Source organism: Cheilinus undulatus, linkage group 15 (assembly GCF_018320785.1).
Source record: "Cheilinus undulatus linkage group 15, ASM1832078v1, whole genome shotgun sequence".
Classification (NCBI taxonomy): domain Eukaryota; kingdom Metazoa; phylum Chordata; class Actinopteri; order Labriformes; family Labridae; genus Cheilinus; species Cheilinus undulatus.
Window position 1 is genome coordinate 30,238,399 of NC_054879.1, and position 24,929 is coordinate 30,263,327.

The 24,929-nt window shown below is 39.2% G+C and overlaps 1 protein-coding gene across 1 annotated transcript in view; it reads left to right on the forward strand.

Annotated features, from left to right (window-relative positions):
• Positions 1–24,929, forward strand: part of LOC121522800 (protein FAM124A) — a 49,163-nt gene that overhangs the window by 10,631 nt on the left and 13,603 nt on the right. The window contains exons 3-4 of the mRNA XM_041807451.1: positions 1,166–1,197; positions 24,138–24,904. Coding sequence (XP_041663385.1) covers positions 1,166–1,197; positions 24,138–24,904 — 799 coding nt within the window. The remainder of the gene's footprint in view (positions 1–1,165; positions 1,198–24,137; positions 24,905–24,929) is intronic.

The following is a 24,929-nucleotide window of genomic DNA, read 5'->3' on the forward strand; positions in this document are numbered from 1 at the left end:
GATTGTCCTTTCAAGACAATTTAAAGACAATCAGACCAGACAGAACCATTCAGCACTAGCTTCTTTCTATTTCTTTATTTGTTTTGTAGGTTTTTGTTAAAACATTAGAAATGTTACATTTAGACACTACTGTCTCAGAAGATGTAGTGTGGGTGATGTGACCATTAAACCTTGTGAAAGTTGAATTTCCCTTCCTCATGTATAACTCCGTCCCTTATGGATCCATCTGCTGCAGAACTGAGAAGCATGAAGTGCATGCGAGTGTGCTGCAAGCCTGGAGATCAAAGTCACTGTGACCTAAAATTTGTGGGCACTTTTGTCAAATTTGGCACTAATTAGCATTTGGACTTGAGGGTAAACTGGTAAGATTTTTGAGGTCAAAGGTCACTGTCACCTTACATATTGTGAAGTCCTGTGACCTTGCATCACACTGTAGCTTCCTGGGAGCTATTCATTTTGAGCCCCCCGCTGTACTTTCACTGATGTCGCTTGTGGAGACATACTACGGGTGGAAAGTGGGCGAAAGAAGCCACCCATTGTATATTAAATAGGATTCCGTAAATAATTCATATAATAGCTATGCACTTTACTTAAAAAAAACATCCTTATCTTTAAAGAAAGACCCTTGTTTCAGCTTGTGATATTAGGACATGCAACATAAAGATGTTGGTCAGCAGCAGCAGATATTTTTGGATGGTTTGGATGGCCTAGAAGATGCATTAAAATCTGCAACTTATTTTCTAACAAGAACCCCCCCCCCAAAAAAATGTTAAAAAAGTAAGACAGACATTTTTAAAATCCAAAATAGATTTTACAATATGCATGAAATAGATATACTCCAAAATAAGAGTTTCTTAAAATCATCCTTGGGCACTGTAGCTGTAGCAGTTGTAAAACAGCATTTTAGTCAATGTCCCCTGTGTTTTATCCTTCCACTTAGAAAAAAAATCCCAGTTAAATGTCTGTGACCTTTCCATTTAGACCTCTCTGGCTGTTTAACCAGATGTCAGCACTTTATTTGAAATAGGAGCGTGTCATACTGTAAATCATGCTGATTGTTTTTCATACTGTAACATAAACTCTAGTCTCCTCTCTCTGTTTTTTGTCCTCTTTCTCCTCGTGTTCACATCACCCCTCTCTCTCTCTCTTCTGTCGTCCTCTGCAGGTCTGATTACAGTCCCTTATCCTCAACGAGCAGTAAGTACACAAATCGTGACATGATGCATTGCTAACAGTTATTCAAACATGCACAGCCTGGGCCCAGAGGACATTATCTCCCTTAAACACCCTGACAAATCAGATCCACTCACAGGGGAGGACTGTGTTTGTGCTAGTGTTTATTGGTTTGTAAGGCCTACAGCAGACTTTTGGGGGGGGATTCATTCTATGGTTCCTCTATCCTTCTTTTTACACGAATCATATGTGCTGTGACTGTTAATGCCAGACATACAGCCTGTGCATTCTGGTTAAAGTTAATGGTTGGCATAAGCAGGCGAAAGACATTGCAAACTCTTGTACAGCTGCAGTTTATTTTCCATGTATCTGATTTAAAAAGCAGTTTTCACATGGACTCTTTTGGCCTTAGTTTTTTGTTTTTTTAATCGTGTTTAGATTTTCACGTGGAATTCTGTGAGAGTGACTTCTGATAAGTGTAAAGAGGTTTTTTTGGCTTTCAATGAAATAAATACACTTGCTAAGATTCTTGTTTTGCAGGAATGGTCTCTTATTCATTTCCTTAAATGCAAACTTTGCCACACATTTTTAGATGCTTAGTCTTACTTGAGTGAGTATCATGGCCATTGTTTTTATTGATATAGACACAAGAAAATGCATCAGAATTGTTAAAAACATTAGCAAGAAACACAAACAGTATGGCAGTTGTGCTTGTGCAGAAAGGTTAGCCGGACTCACTTGAAAGAACAGCTATGAAGTTGGCATTAAAATTGTCCTTTCCAAACAAACATCCTGCTTTACTTAACAAACTTACTCTGTGTTTGTTTGCCCAGTAATCTGGATAGCAATTAGGATAATCTGGATATTTTGACTGACAATCTGTTGGGTCAGCTCATTGCTTGTGTCTGCTGCTTTGTCTGACATTGAGAATCTTAACCAACAAATCTCACGACTAACTGGTATGAAAAATGAATGTTACAGTCAGCATTTTTAAAGGGTAATTGCTTAGATTCAAGAGGAAGGTTTTTTAAGTCGCTGGAGCTTTTAAATAGAGTTACATTTTTTTGGAATATTACTTTCATAATGATAGAGTTCTTATACAATATTCTGTTATGACAAAGGACTAAATGGTGCATCTCCACTTCATGGTACTGGCCCCACATGTTTTGACTGTACTTTTTTATCAAGGGATTGTACCTGGTACCCTATATGGACAAAAGTATTCAGTCACCCCTGCTAATTATTGAATTTAGGTGTTTCAATCAGACCATAGGTGTATAAGCATGCAGTTTCCATTTGCAAACATTTGTGATACAAAATGTGTCGTTCTAAAAAGCTCAGGGACTTTAAGCGTGGCACTGCGATGGATGCCACCTTTGCAATTTGACAGTTTGTGAAATTTCATCCCTGCTGGATATTCAGCAGTCAACTATAAGTGTTATTATGAGAAAGGGGAGGGATTTAGGAATCCTAGAGGGAGGTCAATGACTTCTAAGGCACACGGTGCATAGAAGTCACCAGTGCTCTGCTGATTCTATAACTCAAGAGTCCTGCACTTCCACTGGCATTAATGTAAGGACAAAAACTGTGGCGGGAGCTTCATGGAATGGGTTTCCATGGCCGAGCAGCTGCATGCAAGCCTCACATCACCAAGTCTAATGCCAAGTGCCAGATGGATTAGTGTAAAGCACACTGACACTGGACTGAGGAGCAGTGGAAATGTAGTCTGTGGAGTGATGAATCAGGCTTCTCTGTTTGGCAGTCAGATGGGCAAGTCAGGGCTGGCAGATGCTGGGAAAATGCCCCACAAGTGTGATATTGTGATACTTATTCTGTTGTTGTAAAGTTGCTGTAAAACTTTCTTTCAAACTGATGAGCATGCAAATACAATGCTCAGAGAGTGAAACTCCTTAGCATTTTGACAAAGCATCCTATGAGGCAAACATCAGCTGCTACTTAAGTGCCAAAAATGTGTGGACCTTGAGGTTGCAACATGCTACAGTGTTAGCCATCTCGTGCTTTCGTTTACAAACTGTCTGAGCAGTTAGAAACGTGTCTGCAGCGGTCATGACCTCCCTCCAGACGGGCTGCCAGGCCTTTCACAATGGGAGGATTATATCCATTATTAGCCCATTAATCTGGCCTGCAGGGAGCTGTATTATCCCAGCAGCACCACACCCAGAGTCAGGGACTAGAGGACCATATACTCTCACAGACACATGCAGAGTGATGCTGCAGTGCCTGGTTTGGTGTTTCCCATAATGTTTCCTGTGTCTTTCCTGCATCACAGGAGCTTCTGCCCACTATTGTCTCTGTCGCCAATGGAGGTCAGGACAAGGAGAAACATAGCTGGCACAGTGACAGGAAAAACATGAAGTCTGAAAAAAAGGAAAGTTAGGCCATATTTCAGTAGACACAACTGGAATAGAGGGGTGTATTCAAACCATCATAGTTCAGATATCATGGTTTGGTGCAGGCAGTCAATTGAAGAATACATCTGAGTGGAGAGGAAAGGTGAATACATGGTATCCACATGGTATCAACACTCCAAGCCAGGTGGGGTTAATGCTCGAAACCACTGTTGAACAGCAAAAGTAGACAATGCAGGTACAACCAATAACAAGCAAGTAATAAGACACAGCGGAGCTTTAAGCTTCATATCCCTCTCCTTAACTTCTCTGTTATGCTTTTGAAAATAATGTGGCTGTGAGAGCAGAGAGGGTTTAAAACATTTCCATTGCTAATATAGTTTAAAGGCTACATGTAGATATATGGTAGTAGAGGAGCCAGGCTTTAATTGTGTATTTAATTGTGTGACAGTGCTTAAGTCTCTTCACAGCAACCCTTGTCGTGTAGACATAAACCAGTCTGTAGTCCGTTACTGGCTCACAGGAGCAGGGATTTAGTTCAAATTACCGCTACACTTGTTGTTCTTTGACAGCAACCTTTCTGCATATTTAATAAATCATATGATAATTTCTCCAGGTTGTACCTTTTTTGTTTAGCTCTATTTATTTTTATTTATTTTATCCTTTCAAACAATGAGATTTTATTTCTTTATGTTTTACTTTTTATTTTGCATCCTTTTGGGCTAAAGAAGCACCCACTAACCTGGCAAGTCAGATGGTTGTGTGTAACACATCCATCTGGTAAACCACTTATATACAAGAAAGGGCAGAGCCTTTAAAAAACAAACTCAGAGGGTGATTGGATGAATGTTCTGTCTGTCACATCTTTACGGCCAATCAGAGCAACAAAACATGTGACCTGGCCACTACCGAAGGAGTAAACTCCATAGAGAACTGCATAACGCGAACCATGGCGACTGTAGACATGTCACTACACGACTTTTGTCATTTTTGAAAGAAAACAACTCACTGCTGTTCTTTGTTCTTCTTTTAACAAAGAAATGCTGTCAAGTTCTGATAAAACTGGCGCTTTAGCAGCATCCACACTAATATCTTACCCCATAATTGCACCGGCCACTTGTTGCTGCTTGCTTACATCATGACCCCACTGCGCCCGAAAGTACTGCCCCTCATCACTGATTGGTCCTGTCACTTTCCAACGGGGCCCAAACGGTTCAGATAGGAGCTTTGCATGATGGATTCGCCAGTGAGAAACACAGAAACAGGCGTATCCATCTGCTTTGCAAGGTTAGCCACCCACTGGATTTAGAGTTGTTTTCATGGTTTTGCTCTTGACACTAGATTGCCCATAGTTGTGAGTATGAGCACACTTGGTTGCTTGTCACTATGTATCAGCCCTGGGATTGACTGATGACCTATCCAGGATGTTTCCTGCTTTTTCGCCCAATGGCAGCTGAGATTGGCTCCAGTCCCAGGGACCCAGAAAGGGGATAAGCGGTGTAGATAATGGATGGAAACTTAGAAATACGTATGCATCTGGGACTTGTTGTTACCTTTTTCCTGCTGAACCAGACCTGTTCTGAGCCATGACCTTTTCCCCTACTTTACTAGAAACTTGCACAACTAGAGTTGTATCCTTAAAGACGTCATCAAATCTTCAAGAACATACGTTAAAAAACTGCCACTTAAAGAGAGTGCTGATAATCAGAGGTGGAAAATGTTCATTTTCAATGTTAATTAAACTCACAAAGAGTTAAATGTAACACTTTAAAAGTGTTTGTATAGGTCCACACTACATATAGTTAAACTACACTTCTGAAAAGTCTTGAATATTTAACATTATGACAGAGCTACAGTCACTCTTGAAAATCTGTGGTAAGGTGGGTCTTCTTTGGCAAGAACTAAGCAGAGATTCCATATCATAGCAAGAGGATGCATACTGATGAAGAATATGCTCTTGAGCACCTTAAGTCACAGCCGTGAACTCTAATTCAGTGGATAACTTCACTCATGGTGCAAATGGGGCAACAGAAGGAAAAAAGTGCAAGAATATTGTACTCAACTAAAATTGCAGTTACTCTGGTTAAAATTTACCCAGGTAGAGTTAAAAGTACTGATTTAAAATGTACTCAAAAAGGTAAAAGTACTCAAAAAACTACTCAATAACAGTACTGTGAGTAAATGTATTTAGTTATCTTCCACCAATGCTGATGATGTTCTTGTTCAGATACTTTGACAGAAATGCTTTCTAAAATATTGATCTGTGTGATTAATTGTCAGATGTGCATTTAATTTGCATAACAGACACCTGAAATGTGGCTCTAAAGTTAACTGTATTATTTTGGCAACTGTTGCAGCAACACCTCGCTTGGAAGTTATATAACATAACAGTTAGACTTTTATATTTTGCAGCAATCTTTTTTTTCCTGATCCAGACTAGACTAGGCCTTCTGCTCATGCTCCTCAGCCTCCACACCAGGCTTTGGTGTGGAAGTTTAACAACATAAATGCAAAGTATAACAACAGTCATGTTGTCATCTGATTTGAGATAACACAGTAAGCTGGGAGGATAATGGAGGTTGTATTTGTAACAAAAGTTAAAAAGGCATACAAGAAATGTCAAGTTGCAAAATTATTCACTTTCTTTTTGTTCAACTTAAAACCAGGTAGCGTAGTTCAAGGCAAGCTCAACTGGAACTGGATCTAAATGTAACTCTTTGAAAGGTGGTATATCATCTCTAAGTGAACGGGAGTCTGACATACATCAGTCAACAAACTAATTCCCCCATATGCTTGTTTACAAGACAGGAACAGTGGGTGAGTTAAATGACTGAATCAAGCAGTAACCCATAGCTTGATTTAACTGTGCATGTAAACATACTGGTATATTTGTGCTGTAGTGTTATCCAGTCTGGATGTAGTCATGGTTCATTTTGCTAGTTTTTAAACTGTGATTTTTGTGACCATCTCAAAAAGGCTGAGAATGTTTGTTGAGGTCAAAGCATTGAAATGAATTTTTAAAAAGGGACTTGTTAGTTAATCCCTGTTAATCTATATCCCAAGATTTAGATTATCTGGGATATAATTACACAACACGCTGTCAACAGCTTCTTTAGTGAAAACTGAAAATGAAAACTGTTGACTGTGTGGACTGTGCAGAGGAAGCTGCCCCCAGTTTATTGAGATGGGACTTTTAGATTATTTTGGCATCACAGGTGTGATTCCAAAAACTTAATTTTCCCTCAGTGAAGGGGGAAGATCATTGAGACTGATACTGTTTCCCAAAACCTTGTAACATTTTATTTGGTTAAAAAGTTACTTGACTTTTAAATCAGTGTCATGCGGTTCAATGAGGGGATGTTGAGCATAGGTCCTAGTGACTCTCAACTAGGGTTGCTGTGGCTCAACATAAGCTTTAATGGACTAGAAAGCAGGCTTGTTATGATACCAAGATTTTAAACTTCCATATGATGCTTGTTAAAATAAAACAATATCCATAACTGTTCCAGTACCAAAACCAGAAGCTGTAGATTTTCCATCTACCCATCTGCCAGTAGTGTACTGGGCCACTCTTTGCAATGCAATATCTAAAGAATCCTTTTTGAGGGATTTTCTTCAAAGCACAAAAGCTGACTTAGAGTAAAGAATTAACTGATTAGATTTTGGAGCTCATGGTTCAAAGGTCAAACTCACAGAGGCATGTAACTGCTTGGCTATAGTTTTAGTCAAAGTTACATTGCTTTTTTAGTACTATAGATCAATAAAACAAATCTGAGTTTATATTATTTTCAGGGCTGTTAAGAATAATCAGTAGTGATTATTGAAGATCCACAATTAGTGTATGAATATTTTTATTTGCAATTAATTGCATGCTTTGTCCCTTTCAACATACTTTGGTGTATGGTCCCAACAGTATCTCTTTTCAGCCACAGTGATGTAAAATAAGTTAGTCCATCACTGCTCTTTAATGTCTCGTTTCACCTTAAAGTCACTGGCACCATTTTAATGATCTCTGTATCATTCTCAATCCATAGCAAGTTCCTTTTTCTGTGGTTGAGTCTACATTTAAATCTTTAATCTACCTCCAATAGTTGGTCTGTAACAGATAGTCAATTACCCGTAGTTTAAGACAATAGAAAAACACAAAAATGGCATGAAGACTAGGGGTGGGTAAAAATATCGATTAATCGATGCGTCATAATATTTCCCCTCTCAATTCACTATCGATTCAGCAAATCCTCTGAATCGATTCACCTCCTGGCCAGTGGGGGTCACTGTGCATGTGATTCGCATTGTATGGATGGAGGCCGCTCTCGACCAAACAACAATCCACCATAACCATGTTATGTGAGGTTTATCACAATTTACAAGAGGAAAGAAATATTATTAATGTTTACATGCACTTTACTTTTTTAGTGTTTATACAGAACTGGCATGTTTTTAACTTTTGTACTCCTTATTTGCTCATAAGTTATTATTGTGCAAATTTTTATTTTAAAATGTTTTATTGCTAAAAAATGTGAGGTGACCTACCACATATGTTCACATGGGCATGAAAATAATTATTAAGAAATTTTAACGCATCATTTGTGTATTTCTACTTCTTACTGAATCATCATCAAAGCATTTAAATCAATATCAAATTGAAATCAAATTGAATCGTGAGGTTCTTAGCAATACCCAGCCCTAATGAAGACAGTTTAGAATTTGAAAAAATGTGTTAAAAATGGTGTGATTAATCGGACCAACAACAGAAATTCAGAGATTAGTTGAGGTTAAAAATTTCAATTTTTTGACAGTCCTAATTATTTTAAAACCAACCATTTTACAACCATGTCAACCTGGCTCTGAACTAATATTGACCACAAAATAATGCCTTTATGCCCTTACAAAATGCCTTTGTTTTTATTTTTTTTCAAAAGCACAAAAACATTCTTAGATATTCTTGTGGAAGAACTATGAAATTTTGCAACAGCCGATGGCATTTACTGTACTTCTTCATTATTTATACCAGTGGTACCAAAATAGTGTGCCTTGAGGCAAGTTAAGATGTGCTGAGGCAATTTGTACAACCACAGGTAAATATTAATAATACATACAAACCTAAAGATTAGGCAAGCAAGAAAATTTCCAAAAATAGTTGATTTATTTTTTGAATCATTTTCTGCAGCAGCATCTGTAATCCTTGCCTGAAAAATGGAACCAGAAAAAGATAAAACTCCAGATTACATGTATGCTAAAGGACTTGCTGCATATCTTACTTTTAAATCTGTCTTGATAAAAGTGCTGGCAAAATCAAAGTGTAGTGGACATTGAGGAATTTGCAGGGTTTTAAAAGAATGATGGAACATTAGCTCTAAAGTTGCTCTTGTCCTTTGTCTAAATGCCGGCCATGTCTCTGTATTAGTCCATGAAAACAAACTCATCCTGCAGACAGACGGCTGAGATTAAAAAAAGAAGCAGCCTGAGTTAATTTGTCAGGCTGAGTGTCAGTGTAACGATCAGAGCAGAAAGGAGGGACAGATGGATGCCAACTGCTGCGGTGACAGATTTTCTAAAGATGAGAATGGACAATACCAGAGCTCATCTATCTAAGCGCCGTGTGTGGCTGCTCTCTCTGTCCTCTGGTTCATTTTCAGAGGTGCATGCAGCATCATTCTCCTCTGAGGTATATTTAGGTTGTGGTTCAGAGGGTGCCCATGTTTATACAGGTGGTCTTAACTCTTGTCCTTTGACCTCAGATCAGATCAGCCATAAGCCCCCCCACAGACAGACTGATATCAGGGTACACAGCCAGCGTTTGTCTGACCGAGGTCATAACAGAAACTGGAGAGATTGAAATGGACAATGAGTCAGTTTCTACCAATAGGGTGAAAAATGAATGCTGTCTGAGCGTAAATGTTTGCTGTTGTCTTATATTTTTCTTATTTTCAGTAAATCACATTAACCTTGTGTGTGGCCCTTATAACACATGCAGTGCTATGAAACTGTTTTAGATTTTTTTTTTTTTTTTTTTTGCCATTTGTCACACTTACATTCTTCATGCCAGCAAACAAATTTTGACATTAGATAACGTGAGTAAAAATTAAATTAAGTTTTTAAATGATGATTTTATGTATTAAGGGAAAAGCCATTCAATCCTTCCTGGCCTTTTGTGAAAAAGCAATTGCCCCTTGCTAACTCATGAACTAACTGTGATTTACCACATGTTTTGGAAAGCTGAGTTCAACGTCACTAGCCATACCCAGGCCTGATTACTGCCAGACCTGTTGAATCAAGAAATGCCTTAAATGGAGTCTGTCTGAGAAAGTGAAGAAGGCTAAAAGAGATGAAAAAACAAAATATAAGTGAGTCATCTTAAGAAATTCAAGATCCACTGATAAATAAAGTCATTGACATCTGTCAGTCTGGAAAGGCTTACAAAGTCATTTCTAAGGCTTTGGGACTCCAGCAAACAGCTGTGAAAGCCGTTATCCACAAATGGAGAGAACTTGGAACCATGAGTTCTGCTCTCTACCTGAAGGAGAATGTTCATCCGTCAGTTTGTGACCCCAGTCATTAAAGTATCATGATACAATACATCATGATATTTTAATGAGATTAAATCTGTGACATGTGATGTTACAGTGATACATTTATGTTGTTTTTGATTTATTACAACCTTAATTTTGATAAATGGAGGGCTTAGGACAAAGTATTGTTTCTAAGGATGATCTTTGTCGTTGTGAGCGGCCTTATAACAAGACAGAAAGAGGGGTTGTAATTTAAAAAGAGCAGCTGTCCTGCTTGGACTACATTGAATTCAGAAAGCTTGTGCTTTCATCATAAATTTAAGGTGTGATGCAGACTGCAATTAGTGTATCAATGGACGCCCAAATCAGCAGATTTTTCTCTCTCTGTTTATCTGTAGAGCCTGTATCAGACACTACTCGCAATACTTAAGCCATAATGAGGTGGAAGTGATTTTTACCTGTAAATTATCTCATAAGGTGCATAAAAATGCAGACTTTGTCAGCAAAATAAGCAAAATGCCTGTCCTGGTGTAGTCTTTGTCTGAAATTTGTCTACAGAGTTGAGTGAGGAGTGGAGATCCTCTTTATCTCTGGAAATGTGAAGGAATTCCAAAATAAAAGCGTTGCTTAAAGGTGATGGTGTATATTGATGTTTTTAAATTCTATCAATCTGATTGGATCGGTTATTAACTAATCGGTGTATTGATGTACATCAATGGATCTTTACACCCCTGATTTCATGTTGACTTTGTTCTGACAGAAAAAGATCAATACAAAAGTGTGTTAAAATCCCATCACCCCATGCACCCTAATGTTTGGTGGTTATTCAGTGGTGCAGTGCATGTGTGAAGAGAGTTTTTGATGGGCAGTCAGTCAGTTTTAAGTTCATCTCATCTCCAAATTTAGTTAAAGATTATTTATGAGGTCATTTTTATTACAGTTTATGTTTTGAAAAGACTAAAGACTGGAAAATGGAACAAATGACTATTTCTGACATTAGTGCTGTACCATAGCCTCATTTTGCATGTGGAAAATGTAGCTCAAATCTCAATGGAGTTGTTAAATTATGTTTAATGGTACATAAATGCAAAGGTTTTGGCCCATTTTTATTCAGAGTTCAAGTTAACAAATGGATATCGTTCATGCTTTAAAATTTCATGCAAAAAGACTCCAAAAATTAAAGATAATCAGTCTTTTATTGCCGTCTGCAGCTGCTCTGCACTGTGCCTTTAATTGTTGAAGATGTTTCATTAGATGGTCAATGCTTTCTGATTCAAGAGGCTTCAGCTGAGTCCCGCCCCAAGCACTCAATCACACAAACTCATTTTCTATTGGTCACAGCAGATGAGTGTCCATTCAGGCTGAGTGACCCGTGACGCTGCCCCTGATGCTTTTCTGCATGTGTGTGTACATGTATGTAACACAGAGGGGGTCGTCTGCCTCAATTATGAATGTTTTAGGGGCCGTGAAGGGGTGAGTTTGAACTATACAGAGGTCAGACTGTAACAACAGAGAGACGCCCAGCTCAGACACAAATACACTAACAGAGACGTAAACTTTCATGCATGATTTGTCACACATGAGCGGCTTAAAAATATACCATAGATGAATTTATTGCTCGCAGATGTAGACTCATGAAAATTTACACCACAGCCAGCATCCAAAAGGGAAAAACTTGGAGGGAAGATGAAAAGAAAACAGGAGACAGACTCAGGACATCCAAATTTTAATGTAATGGTAAGCAAAACAAAGGCCGTGAAATTGTTTCTTCCTGAGAAAGACATCAGGAATGGAGGGAAGACTTCCAAAACACAGAGGAGAAAAACCATGCATCAGCATATTGAGCACTTGAGTGAGTCTTTTATACCACAGAGGTCTAGACAGAATGGATGGAAGTCTAACAAAAGCCTGCAGGTTGTCACCAGCAGATGTTTCCTCACTGACACAAACATGCATTTGTATGTGAGCAAACTTAATGCTTTTCGGCATGTTATTTACTGAAGTCTCACTAAAATGTGCAGCATGGACAGCTAATGCAAACAGATGGTATTATGTATTGATAGACTTAAGTCAGGAGCAACAAGTTGCATAAAATGTATTTTACGTTTTTACCAATGCTTGGTCAAATTCATGTTTGAGTTTTGTGTTTTTCATTTATTACTCAACATGAAAAGCTATTTGATAGTATCACTTAAGGTTCTGGCATTTTGTGCTAATGAATTCCTCATCATTATATCATTTTACACTTAACACTGGAATAAAGCAGTCAGGAAAATAACGAGCAGTCAAATTTAATGTCAGCAATGAAAGGGATCTTAAAGCCCAGTTGAGACCAAAGTTTTGGGGAGTGACAAGATTATTTAAAAACATTGCCGGGGACAGTTTTTTCCTGCAGCCCTTGTAGAGTGTTTGTTTGATTGAAAAGACTCCTTAGACTAGTGAAGGGGGACAGTGTGTCTCTTGGTGAATAGCTTAGTGGCTCTGTATTTCACAATTATTGACATCACCGTGAGCAGGCAGCTCAACTCTTGTAGCTGTAGCAGGATTGTAAACTCCACATGGTGAAAACAGATGGCACTGGAACAGGCTAAACAGCTACATAGAAACTTCATGTTGTGGACTTTTCCAAACACAGTGGAAATAAACTCACAGGAAGAAAGCTTGAACCCTTTTCCTCCAAGAAGATTGAGTTGGGGTTAGGTTTATGGTTGGGATATGGGCTGGGGTAGGGTCACTCACAGAGAGAATTGGGGTTTGGTTTAAGGTTACGATTATGGGCAGGGCAGGGGTAGGGTCAGTCACAGGGGGAATTAGGGGTAGGGGTAGGGATTAGGGTTACAGTAGTGTGGGTTAGGAACAGGATGAAAGACAGTGAAGCCCATCATTTTAGTTACAACAGATGTGCTTTATAGTGCAAGTAATCAACACAGGTAGAATTATAGCACGCATAACTCCATTCCAGTGGCTTCTGAGTGTTTACAACCTCTCTGCCTTTCACCAGCTCTAACTTTTATTCTCACTCAGACACTCAAGAGATGGTGACGCACTCGTCTGTTTAAAGCGTACTACTGAGTGTCCGTTCCCATGCCAAACCACTCAGGGTGATATCAGCCAAGACACTCTCAGCACAGTCAGTTTGAATTGCACCTGATGGAACAAGGACCACCCATAACAGCTCAGCTCAAACACATACACAGCCTCACACTCACTGTACTTTCTCCTTTGTTGATCGGGGGTATGAGATTGAGGCTGTGCCATAAAGCCGCCTGGATTAAGTGTTACCAAATGTTTGTCGTCTATAGAACCAGTGTTGGACTACAATCTGAGATCTCTGCTGAATTTGCTGCAGTCGGCTGTTTGTTAATGGTTTAATTGAAGTCATTCATCTGTCAGTCAGGTTTTGGCCCTTTATGGTAATGACTTTCTGAGTGAGTGCTGACTGAGTTCACATCCAGGGCCAGTTTGTAAGTAGTCACACAGTTGATATTTTCATATGATGTTAAAAGATATTTTTTTGTGTTAGTCTGAAGTAAACAGGACTTTTAAAATACATCTAAGTATATTAGTCTGACTGAAAAGTCAGATTTCTCAGTCAGACGTACACACCTAGATAAAGCAGTTGGGGGTCGATTTAATTTTCATGGACTTCGTACACCTCAGTCACCGCTTAAACTGGCTGAATCACTTTGCACATACTCCACAGTTACCATGCCAGTCTCTGGATTCAATCCAAATACATCCTTTGCCACCACAACTTAGCCCTACCCCTACATGCATGTTTACATCTAGGGGTAGGACGTCCCAGTTCTTGTTAAAATGGAGGGGTAGGGTGAAGTGTTAGGGCTACATGCCCCCTCAAACAGATTTTCAAGAGGCATACTCCAAGTTGAGTGTCATAGGAAATCCCTCAGAATGCTTTAAAATCATTGGCAAGATGATTTGCTTGGAGCAGCTTTGGTCCAGTGTTCATGCTAATGGTCCAGAGTTTTTCTTAAAGGTTTGGTGCTTTTTGATTTTATTCATCACTAGATTAACAGAATCATTTAAAGGCATTTTACAGTAAAAGTATAGCAGTATATTACCCAACTACATCTAACCTTATACTTTGGTGTTTATGTTTGCACAAGATTAGTCAAGCTTCTGAATAAGTGCTTTTTCATCCTCTTGCTCTCTTCTAAGCCAAGCCATTTTGTCTTAAGTCTGTTTGGATGTTCAAGGTGACATTAGATGCATGAACTTGGACTGACTTTGGTCCCCTCACTAAGCCTCCTGTTCTAATCTTTGACAACAACAATCTGCCATAGTCTATCGAATTCTGAAGTTTGAAATGAGCAGCAGCAGTTTAGTGCCAGAATATAGAGGCAGAGAATCTTGATCTAATTTCTTAGACACCTTAAGCATTGGCAGATATTACCCCTGGTAATTGAACTACAAGCCAGCACACTGTAGCTATTTGTCAGGAGGCTTTAGGCTCATTTCAGAACAACCAAATGGCTGACGTTACTCAGGCAGCATCCAAAATGTTCCACAGTCTGAGCTAGAAACAAGCCTAGAACCAAGAAAAGGTTCAATATTCTAACTTTAATTAAAATATACAGTCTTAAATTGTACTTCTGGACATTGTTGATATTAGGACCTGTGTCCTCAGCGTTTCTCACCAGAGTTTATCCTCAGTATGTAATAACAGTCGACTTCTGCTTTCCTTTGTTGTATCTGTAACATTTTTTTTTTTTGCCCTTAATATTTCCTTTCATGAAATTTGCAAAGTTTACAGACCTGGACACTCTACCTTTGCAAAGAGGAGTCGGGTGAGTTTCTCCCTTCCCTCCGCCAGCCTAAAATTAGCTGTAACGTTTTTAGTTGACATATAGTTTTAAAAGGTAACTTTTTACTGTTTCAGTAAAACTTCAGTTTTACCTAGAGAGAAAATATAAGATCTGGTTTTACTGAACATGAAGAACATAAATATTAAAGTCACGACTCTGCATTTTAATTTCCTTGGCACCAGTAAAAAAACCTGACATGAATGTTGGAAGCTGCATCTTTTTTTCTTTCTTTAAACCAGACGACAAAAAGGGGCCCCTTAAATTTTCCCCTTATAGTTGTTTTGACTCACATCGAGGGCCAAGATATAGCTGAAGCAGCGCTGCAGTACTTACACATACACACTCAAAGGCCTTAGTTGAATTTTCGCTGCTAATCACTCTCATATGTGCAGAGGCTGCTATAAGGCGTGTTGTTTTATCTCACGTCATCATGGCTGCATATTACTGCAGCGAGCATGTGCTGATGGTTAGCACTTCTCCACAGAGTGAAGGTAAAAGTCAAGGAGTATTAGAGAAGACAGGCCCGTCTATGAATGAACAAATTGATTTAGTTTGCAGTCAGGATGGTTGTGCACATGCAGGAGTGAGTCTGTGTAAGTAGAGTTGGAACATCAGCCTCAGCTTGAAGACTGGAGTGGATTAAGAGCTTAGAGACACACTCCTTCAGAGCTTTACACACAGCCCCCTTCATTCCTCACACGGGATTGGGGTGACTTAATCTCCAATATATTCTTCTCTGTGCCAGATTCCTATTTATCATCACTGTTAGGAGAAAATATCACTTTGACAGTACAGTTGATCTTTTTCTTTTTGTAACCTGTACAAAGAAATATGAAACAGGTACGTTTATAGATCACAAATATAAATTCAGACCTGTTATTAAAATAAGAAAACTGCCCACCTGTTAACACAACTAAACATGGTTTCATGGCATCTGTAGGTTAATCAAGTCAAATTTGTTTGCTTATTGTAGCTGACAATAAAAATGCTAGCAGTGCCAGTTGTAGGTTCTCCTCACAGGCTAACGTCTTGATGCCTGTGCTAGATGTAGTTATGAACTGGTGATCTACATTTGCTACATAAAACTATATCGTCATTTTTAGATCAAAATACTGCAGAACTGCTGCATGCTACAAGACCTTTACATCTGTCTGATATTCTAGTTTTCATCTGAGTAGTAGTAGGTGGTAGAGAGAGAGAGACAGCATGCAACTGTGGGCAATCAACATTAAGATTAAGTATAGAGTGCAGGGTTTCCTCCAGGATTTTTTGAAACTGTGGGTGAGGGCTTTGCCTTTGCACCACCCCCAGTCAAACTAAGACATATAATAAAGTGTAAGTTTTAAGTTCTTATGTAGGCCTGTTTAATGGCCACAGTTGGCCAACGAGCCACAGTTTGGACACCCCTTATATATTTGCTGATACTCAGGGTAATAAGGAAAATATTTGTAAAATTATAAGAAATTTATTACAGTTAGAGTTTGGTCCATATTGTACTATTGTAATACTCTGATGTTTATGGTGTTAATGTAAATGAACAGATCCCCCTTTTCTCTGTGACAGTGTAATAACATCAGAACTATTGGAGTGGAAATAACATTGTGCTTGAATTGAAAATGTGCCAAAAATATCAAATAAAAGAACTGGGCATGAATTTCAAATCTCAAATCAAAGTGGAGTGAAGTTTTTGTGGCAACAAGTAAAACTGTGCCTGGCATGCATGCACCTCTTCACCTCGTCATCGCACCTGTGCAATGAGGAGTGTCAACCTCATAGCGCAGACCTTTCTTGTAGCATTTTCGACATATTTGTCACACACCCTGTATGTCACATTTCATGATTACAATTTCAAATGCTTATTATGGTATGTAAATGTGCGCAAATATAGACTGTATGTTTATATGGTTCCATTCATAAAATATAATTTAGATTTTTAACATCTGAAAAAAAACAATCATAATTCTGAAGGCATGGTGGCTTTTATTTTGGTGTGGCAGTGTCACGATCAATTACATGTAGCAAAAACCCTGGAAAGGGAGCACCAATCATCACAAACAAAGCCCTGAGACAGAGAAATGAGATGTTAAATTTCTGATTGTTTCACTGATGTTTTGCCCTGAAGAACTTAGAGACACATCAACAGTTACATAAATAAATGCAGAAAGGTGTGGGACAATGTTAAATAAGTTTCATAAAATGCCTTTATAATCTGATTACAATGCAAGTTAACTTTAGGGATGCAAAGGCCCACAGTCCTGGTCAAATGCTGCATCTAAATTGTAACACAGCCATCTGCCATTGGTAGCCACTGTAGCTCCTGTTAATGGCTACTGCCTTGTTGCCATTATGCTCTACCTGTGCAAATCAGATGGATTTGCCAGACTCTCATCAGGCAAATCCATCTCACAAAGCTCCAGTCCATAACATCTGGATGGAACTGAAAACGGTACGGACCAATCAGGGTCGTTCAAAGAGAACAAGGCGGTAGCTAAGGGTGAGGTTAAGTTGCTGTTAGCAATGGCTGCCTCCATTGTAGTGTTTAGCTCAGATGTAGAAGTATAGCGGCAATTTGAACAGACCCCAACCCCATATCTTTATTAAAACAAGCAAAGAGCCACACTGAGAGCTTCTCTTAGCAGAGAAGAGTTTTTTTAATGACCAAATTTCCCCCCAGTGGGGGATCAATAAAAAAATATTTTATCTTTGCATCTTCCGATGTACAGTAAGCCTGTAGAGATTAGGTTAGTATTGAAGCTGCGCATGTCTAGTTCCTTATTTAGTCTGATTGGCCCGTCATGAAAGGGACAGACAGAACTAGGGCTGGGAATTGTAGCACAAATAAGATTAAATTGCAATATAGCCTGCTACAATATTCAAATTGCAGACAGTAAAATACTCTACACATTATACAAACATTCAAGTGTCTTTTTTTAAGAATAGTTGACAAAAACCTTTTTTTCCTGTTCATGCATATATGATTTTCTTAAATTAAACAAGAACAACATCAAAAAATTATCATCCCCTTCAGTAAAGCATCCATCCAGCCATTTTCTATATCGCTTATCCCATTGGGGGTCGTGGGGGAGTAAAGCAATTGAAATTTTCTCTATGAGCCAAAATTGCAATTACATTTTTTTTTTTAAATCTTCCATGCCGAGTTTAATTGATCTAATACTGTGCTGGTTATAATATAGAGTGATTTGTTGCTTGGGTTTGTTGAACTACACATAAGATAAAGAACCTGAAAATAATTGCATATTAAATCGTAATGGCAATATTTTGGGAAAAAATTTCAGTTAGATTATTTTCACAAATCATTCAGCCCTAGACAGAATGTTTGGCCTATCACCTTACAAGATTTTTTTTTTTTTAAGTCCTGCATTTTCCAGACGCTTTGCTTGAAAGAATTACCAGATGAATGTGAAATATGTCCATGCAATGGATATATGAAACAGTCTATCTGGGCTGTCAGGTTGATAATGCTCCTTAACTCGATGTAAATGGTCCTGGTTTTTACTACATTTCAAGGACAAAAATACTGATACTAATGAAGTCTGATAGTCGTGGACAGATGTGAGGCCCCATACAGTATGCATGGGAGCCCATCTGTGGGATCCAAACAGACTCTCGGTTTGACTCTCACTGACCTCAAAGTCACTAAACTGCATAATTAGCAAGAAGGCAAAGACTTTTTGTTCAATCAGATGAAAAGTAATGGACTTGTATCTCCTCTTTTTGCTTTGTTGTTTACACCCAAACTGTCTGGCAGCAGTTTTGGGTGAAAGTCTTTCCTCCTGCTGGTCTCATTTCAGACTCAGACTCCTGAAAAAAGACTGTGAGAAGAGTGTAGGAGTTACTGTAGAGAAATCAAGCTCCCTGTGTGTGACAGGACAATGAGCTCGACAGTAAATCCTTTAAAGTTCCTCCTCATCCCTTTGTTTGGTGTTTTGATGCCAGCCACAAATCAGTGAGACAGACTTCGACTCTAACAGGATCAGGCCCCGGTTTTTGTGTGTGTGCAAGGACATCCGTGTCTTGGCATCGACCTTAAACCTGCTGTGGATCAGTCTTGATCCTGCTTTATTTATCTCATTAGACAAACAGAGCCACATGAGGACGCTTAGGTCAGGGTTGAAGCTAAATGCCTTTTTATTGAACGTGAATCAAATATAAACTTGTTTGATAAATCAGATTCCTTTCAAATAACATTTTCTGATCCACTTAGGTTTACATGCATGAATGTCATCAATCAGTTTGAAAATAGACATGAAATTTGCAAATGGAATTTGCTTTAGATCCCTCAACCTAGTTGTTCTTTTACAGCTCATACGACATCTTTTGCATGTCTATCCATCCCTTAGAGATATGCCTCTTCCTCCCACAGGTTTCCTCCCGTTTATTCTGTTTTTCACAGTCTTTTTGAGAGTCTTAATTGAGGGTCTTTCAGTTTCAAAGCCTCAAAATCACTCAGAAGTTGGCATGTTTTATGCTTTTGAACACAGGGGAGGAAATGTAGTAACATAGATATGATGAATATGAACAGCGTACACTCTTAAAGATCTTAACTGCAGCCTGAAAATTTCAGCATCCTTATTAAAAGCACAAAAACATCACATAAGGGGTCTTATGAGATGTTTCTATTGTTTTTGCCCTCCAAAAGCTATCCAAATGTTGCAGAATCCTAAATAAGCACTGTCAAACCCTTGTGAGGGACTCTCCAATAAATCTCTTATCAGTCCAAGCTGTTAAGAAATCTTCATCAACTCTTGCTTTAACCTTGTTTAAACCCAGTTCATCAATAAAAAAAATTCAGTTTATCTCCCTTTTATTTTTTACCACAAACGAAGGATTTTACACTCTGAACCAAAAAGGCATAGTTTGATATTTGAAAAAAGTAAAAGAAAAAAAACAAGTGTTGTCACGATACAAAATCAGACGATTTGATGCGTATTATAGTTGATGATTTAATGTACGGTTATAAGACTCCAATGCATTTCTGTTTGGGTCAAAAATAAGACGGTATTTTTTTTAGCATCATTGCTTTCAATTCTTGTGATGATTCAAATAATTTTGGATACACTTTTCTGTAGTTTTGTATCAGAAATGCCACGATTTCCAAACTAATTTTAACTAATACTTACATTATTACAGATATTTTATACTCTCATTTTTTCATTGCTAAAAAACACCCACTCTTCCCTGATACTTAAATCATTTCTCCTCATAAAAATGTAGATTTGTATATTTGTTCTCTGAGACAATCATGACAAAAAAATGTTCCATGTAACACAATAAAAGCACATCATTCTCAAGTGCATAAAATTAAAGTAGATGTAGTATGGATGTAAATTTTCAGTCCTTGGACTCATTTTAAGTTTACAATAAAAGAAAAATACTTCTGGTGAGGTACGTCCATCAGTTGAGAATATGCTTCAAACATTTTCAAATAATATGATAATAAGCCTGGCCAATATAAATGCTCTAAATTTCAGCATTTATTACAAAGATTTTTTAATATGAGGAGAGAGAGTGGGGGGAAGATATGCAGAACAGAGCTGAATCAATCTTGCTACCAGGGAGTCACAGACTACAGCCTCTGTTTGTGTCTGCCTGCTCTACCCACTGAGCTAAACCGGCATCCCAGCAGAGGTTTTCATGCTTTTCTTTTTTTTACCTTGGGATGCTTGATATCGATATTAAGATGATAATATCATGAATTCTTAAAAATAATGTTTTGGATTTTTTTTTGCTTTTAAACACCTGGTATTGAAAAATACCAAAGTATTGCAAAATTTTGATAAACATATCAAAACTGATTTCTTAACTAGTCCATACTTGGTTGCTTAGAACGATTTGTGACTTTCCCAAATTAAAATAGTAGTTTTAAGTTGATCTAATAACTTTCAGCAATTTTCAAGAGGAGAATGACATCAACCTCTTTTCCACAAAGTGCCCACTCACCTGCTTTAAGCACCGTGTAACTTTGGAAGCAGACTGTACCTCACCGGCAAGAAGTGCATACTGTTCATGGATATACACCGTAGCCATCAGCTGAAAAAAAGCCAGTCTCACTTCTGTTTGATACAGCTGAGGCTAAAACAGAGAAAAATACAATAACAGATAGAGCTTGAGAGAGAGAGTGACCCAGCAAGAAGCTCAAAGAAATATTTCCCAGAAAGGGCTGTGGACACTAGCTGAGTTGTATTTGCACAAAATCTGTCTGTATTATTGCACTTTGTTATATGACAGGGTTCTTAGGCTTCACATCTTTGCCAGCTTTGCTACCCTCTGTCAACAAACACACCTTGTCTAAGGGGGAGAAGTCACTTTGTGTTTTATGACAGTGCTGTTGCACTCAGAGATTTATAGTGAGAACCAAAGCACATCAAACTAAACCAAGCTATAAATGAATCAAATGATGTACTTCTGTGTGTTGTGTATCATTCTAAGCCCTGGGTGACTGCACACCTCTAAAAGCCACCCTTTAACAATGTTTACTCGTAAACTGATCCTAACATTTAGAAAATGTCACCCCTTTAGTTCAGTAGAAAATGTCCTTCTGCAAAGGCCAGCAGGACTCTTGAGAGTAAAGCTGTCCCTGTTTGGCCCCTCTCTGTTTCATGGAGTGATTCTGGCAACAACCAAAAGGTCTGCTGTGCCAGGGACAAGAAGTCTGTGTGCCCGACTGGGTGCCCTTTCCAAACAGCCAGAAAACAAGAGACGAAATAGGACAAGTCTCCTGAGATGTCACATAAACTCTGTAAGAAATGGGCTCTAAAAGTAAACGAGGGTGTGTGGAGATGAGGAGATACAGTATGTGCGGACGTTACACGGCAGAGAGAAAACAGCGACTAAAATGTAGCTTTGGAATCACTCCAGGGGTAATTTTAAAGTACCTGTACCAGGTTACCAGGCTTTTTACAGGTCAGGGGTTCAGAGGGAGGTTACACCTGAATGCATGGCTCCTGCTGTGCTCTGAAACATTCCTCTGGGCTTCAGTAATGACCTCCTAATGGCACTAATGAGCCTCCACAGAGGAGCCCGGCTCCACATAGGGAGGGGGCGGGAGAGGCGGGGAGAAAGGTAAACATAGAAAATTGGGGAAAGATTGGAATTAGATCTGGATAAGTGAAATGTGAAAAGTGAGAGACCTGTGGGAAGGGGAGAGGATTGGAAAAGTTGAACAAAGAGGTAAACACAGGAAAGGAGAAAGTACTGGAGGGGAAAGGGCTCTAGTAAACACGAGAACTCTCATCATTTTGGATAAATCCATGACAGACAGTTTACGTTGAGTGTACGGAGGAGATGACGCAGAGGTAATTGGCAAATTATGCGTCACTCTTCCAGGTTTGTAACTAAAGATAGTCTCGCCATATCTACAAGATGTACATGTTTGATTGTAATCACCATGCTACCAGTCTTGAATCGGTGTTTATGTTAAGCCTGAGTCCTCATACTTGTACCCATGAAGCATTGCAGGTACTTAACTCAGTATCAGTTTACAACGTGATGTCAGCATCTCATTTTTCAAACAGGTAGGTCAAGTTGAAGCCAAGTCTGCAGTTTGATGATATTTTAGTATAAATAAGAATGAAAACAGAGCAGACTGCTGACTGTACAATGCTAAACTGTCAAAGGGGAAGGGGGAGGAACATCTTAAATTAATTTCAAATCCTGTTAAACACAAATTATAATCATCAACTAATCTAAATTTAAGAAAACACTCAGAAGACTGTCAAAACATTTCTCTATTTAGTCAAGACAGGCTCATGGTGACAGAGAGTAAACAGTGCACATTTGGTGCTAATGTTAGCAGTGCAGATTTGCCAGCATTCAACCCGCTTTGCAGCTTAGCATCCATATTCCTGTGCAGAATCGGATATGTGATTATAGCCTGACAGTCCAACAAAAATTCAATTTTCTACACCAAGTTAGTAGTTAGCAGTGCTACTATGAGATACTACTGGTGCTACAGTTTACCAGTGTATACCTTAGCATCTAAGAACATTGACAGAGTTATGGCAGTAGCCACTGACTAGAGCCATGGCTACTAGTGTGCAGCTGCATCTAGACAGAGCATTTGATCAAGAATGTTTGGCTGTAATGATCAAAAATATGAGGAATTAGGTTAACCGATTAATAATTTTGGTGCCGACTATCAAGAAAACAGGACTTTCAGTTGATTATCTGGCTAATTTTCCTTGATGCTCTTGATTTGTACTGCATCTTGGTGAGTACTCAAATGTAAGCTTGGTCTCTAAAAGCCGTACACAGCAAAAACTGGAGCTCATTTTAATTCTCAAAGAGTAATTTTGTAAAAAAAAAAAAATAAGAGAGAGAGTCAGTCGATCTAAGCTCCACTCACTGCCATTTTAATTTAAGGGGGCAGAGTTTTCCCATCATGCCCTTGTGCAGTGTTAAGACGTTGCCTGTTTGTACAGTGGTCACTGCTAGGATTTCATTGCTCGTTTTTCTGGTGAACTGTTGTTGGTTTTGATGTTAAACACTTCTGCACCATGAGTGAAGTTATCCACTAAGTCAGCCCCTTCCTGACTGTGAGAGGGGAACGTTTACAACAGTGGTTCTCAAATGCTGTGGCAAGGCAGCACAGCTATGTAATTAATAGGAAGGTCCAAACATATCATTTTTTAATCACAATTAATCTCAGAATTTCTATAGTTAATCACGATAAATTGCACCCTTTATATCCCATTTTACTATTTTGCATTTTAAACTCTTTCTGTGTCATTTTTTCTTTTCCTACTGTCTTAGCTAGGGGGCAATTGACTTCATGTTTAGATACAGGAACAACTTGTTATGGATTGAAAAAAGGTTCAGATGCCTTTGACTTGTCCACTGTGTTATGGATCTCTAAGTATAACATTAAGGAGTAGTGGTGGACTTATTTTTCATCACTATGGCGGCAGGGAGGGCCAGTCATGTCTCAACCAAAGTGTTTTGAAAGGGACAATTAAGCTTGCAATAAATCACCATTAAAAAAAATAAGTGCACTAGCTGTGGGCCTTGATTAATCCCGATTAACTTGATTATTCTTGACAGCCCTAGCAATCATTGAATCATCATATGTAATTCAGCTTTCCAAATGCTTTGTACTGCTTGTGCTTTAAAGCCTGTACCAATATCGTTCTTCTCAACTTCAACACGCTGATGATAATGGTTATTTTTCTTTCTTCTGTCTTCTCCCTCTCCCTTCTTGCCCTGTCTGCTCTCTTTTCTTGATGCTGTTGTCTGTGGAGGTGAGTTATCCATGGGTGAACTCCAGGACCCCTTTCTCGTCAGCATCCACCTCATCGCAGACCCCGGTCAGGGAAAGTTCCTGCAGCGAGCAGCTGATGCCGTGCTGGCGTGGGTTCACCCTGAGCTGCAGCTCTTCAGAGTCTCAGAGCGGGCCTCCGTCTCACAGCGACCACGGACAAAGCACCACCAAAACGGCCTCCCAGCTGACGACTGCCAGCCAGCCATGGCGGTCATCCTCTTCCTCCAGGAGGGTTATGGAGGCGAGGAGCAGATCCTGATGCTCCACCGGGCCCTGCAGAAACCACCGTGGAGCTACCACCACACTGAAAGAGTCAGTAACGGCCGCAGGATGTTACCTCTGTCACCATGCAGTCAGGACTTCTTTACTCTCTCTCCTGGGACGCCACTCTGGGCGGTACGTCAGGTGCATTATGGGAAAGAAATTGTGCGGTTTACCATTTACTGCAGACATGAAAACTATGTGGACATGGTGCGGCTTTACAGGCTGCTGCTTCAGAGGAGAGTCGCACAGAAAAAGGAGGACTTTTGCTTCTTTGTGGTCTACTCCAACCCGGAGATGGAGATCCAGCTGTCGTTTAAGAGGCTCCCACGAGGGGAGAGTCCTGTTGTGTTGGACTCAGCTGTGATGGAGGTGAGGGTGCGAGATGTGGGGGCGCTGGTGCCTCTGCTGCCTCACACCTGCAGCCCGATCAGTGAGGTCCGCTGGCAGACGGAGGACTATGATGGAAATAAGATCCTACTGCAGGTGAGAGAGCTTTATGGTTGGTGCA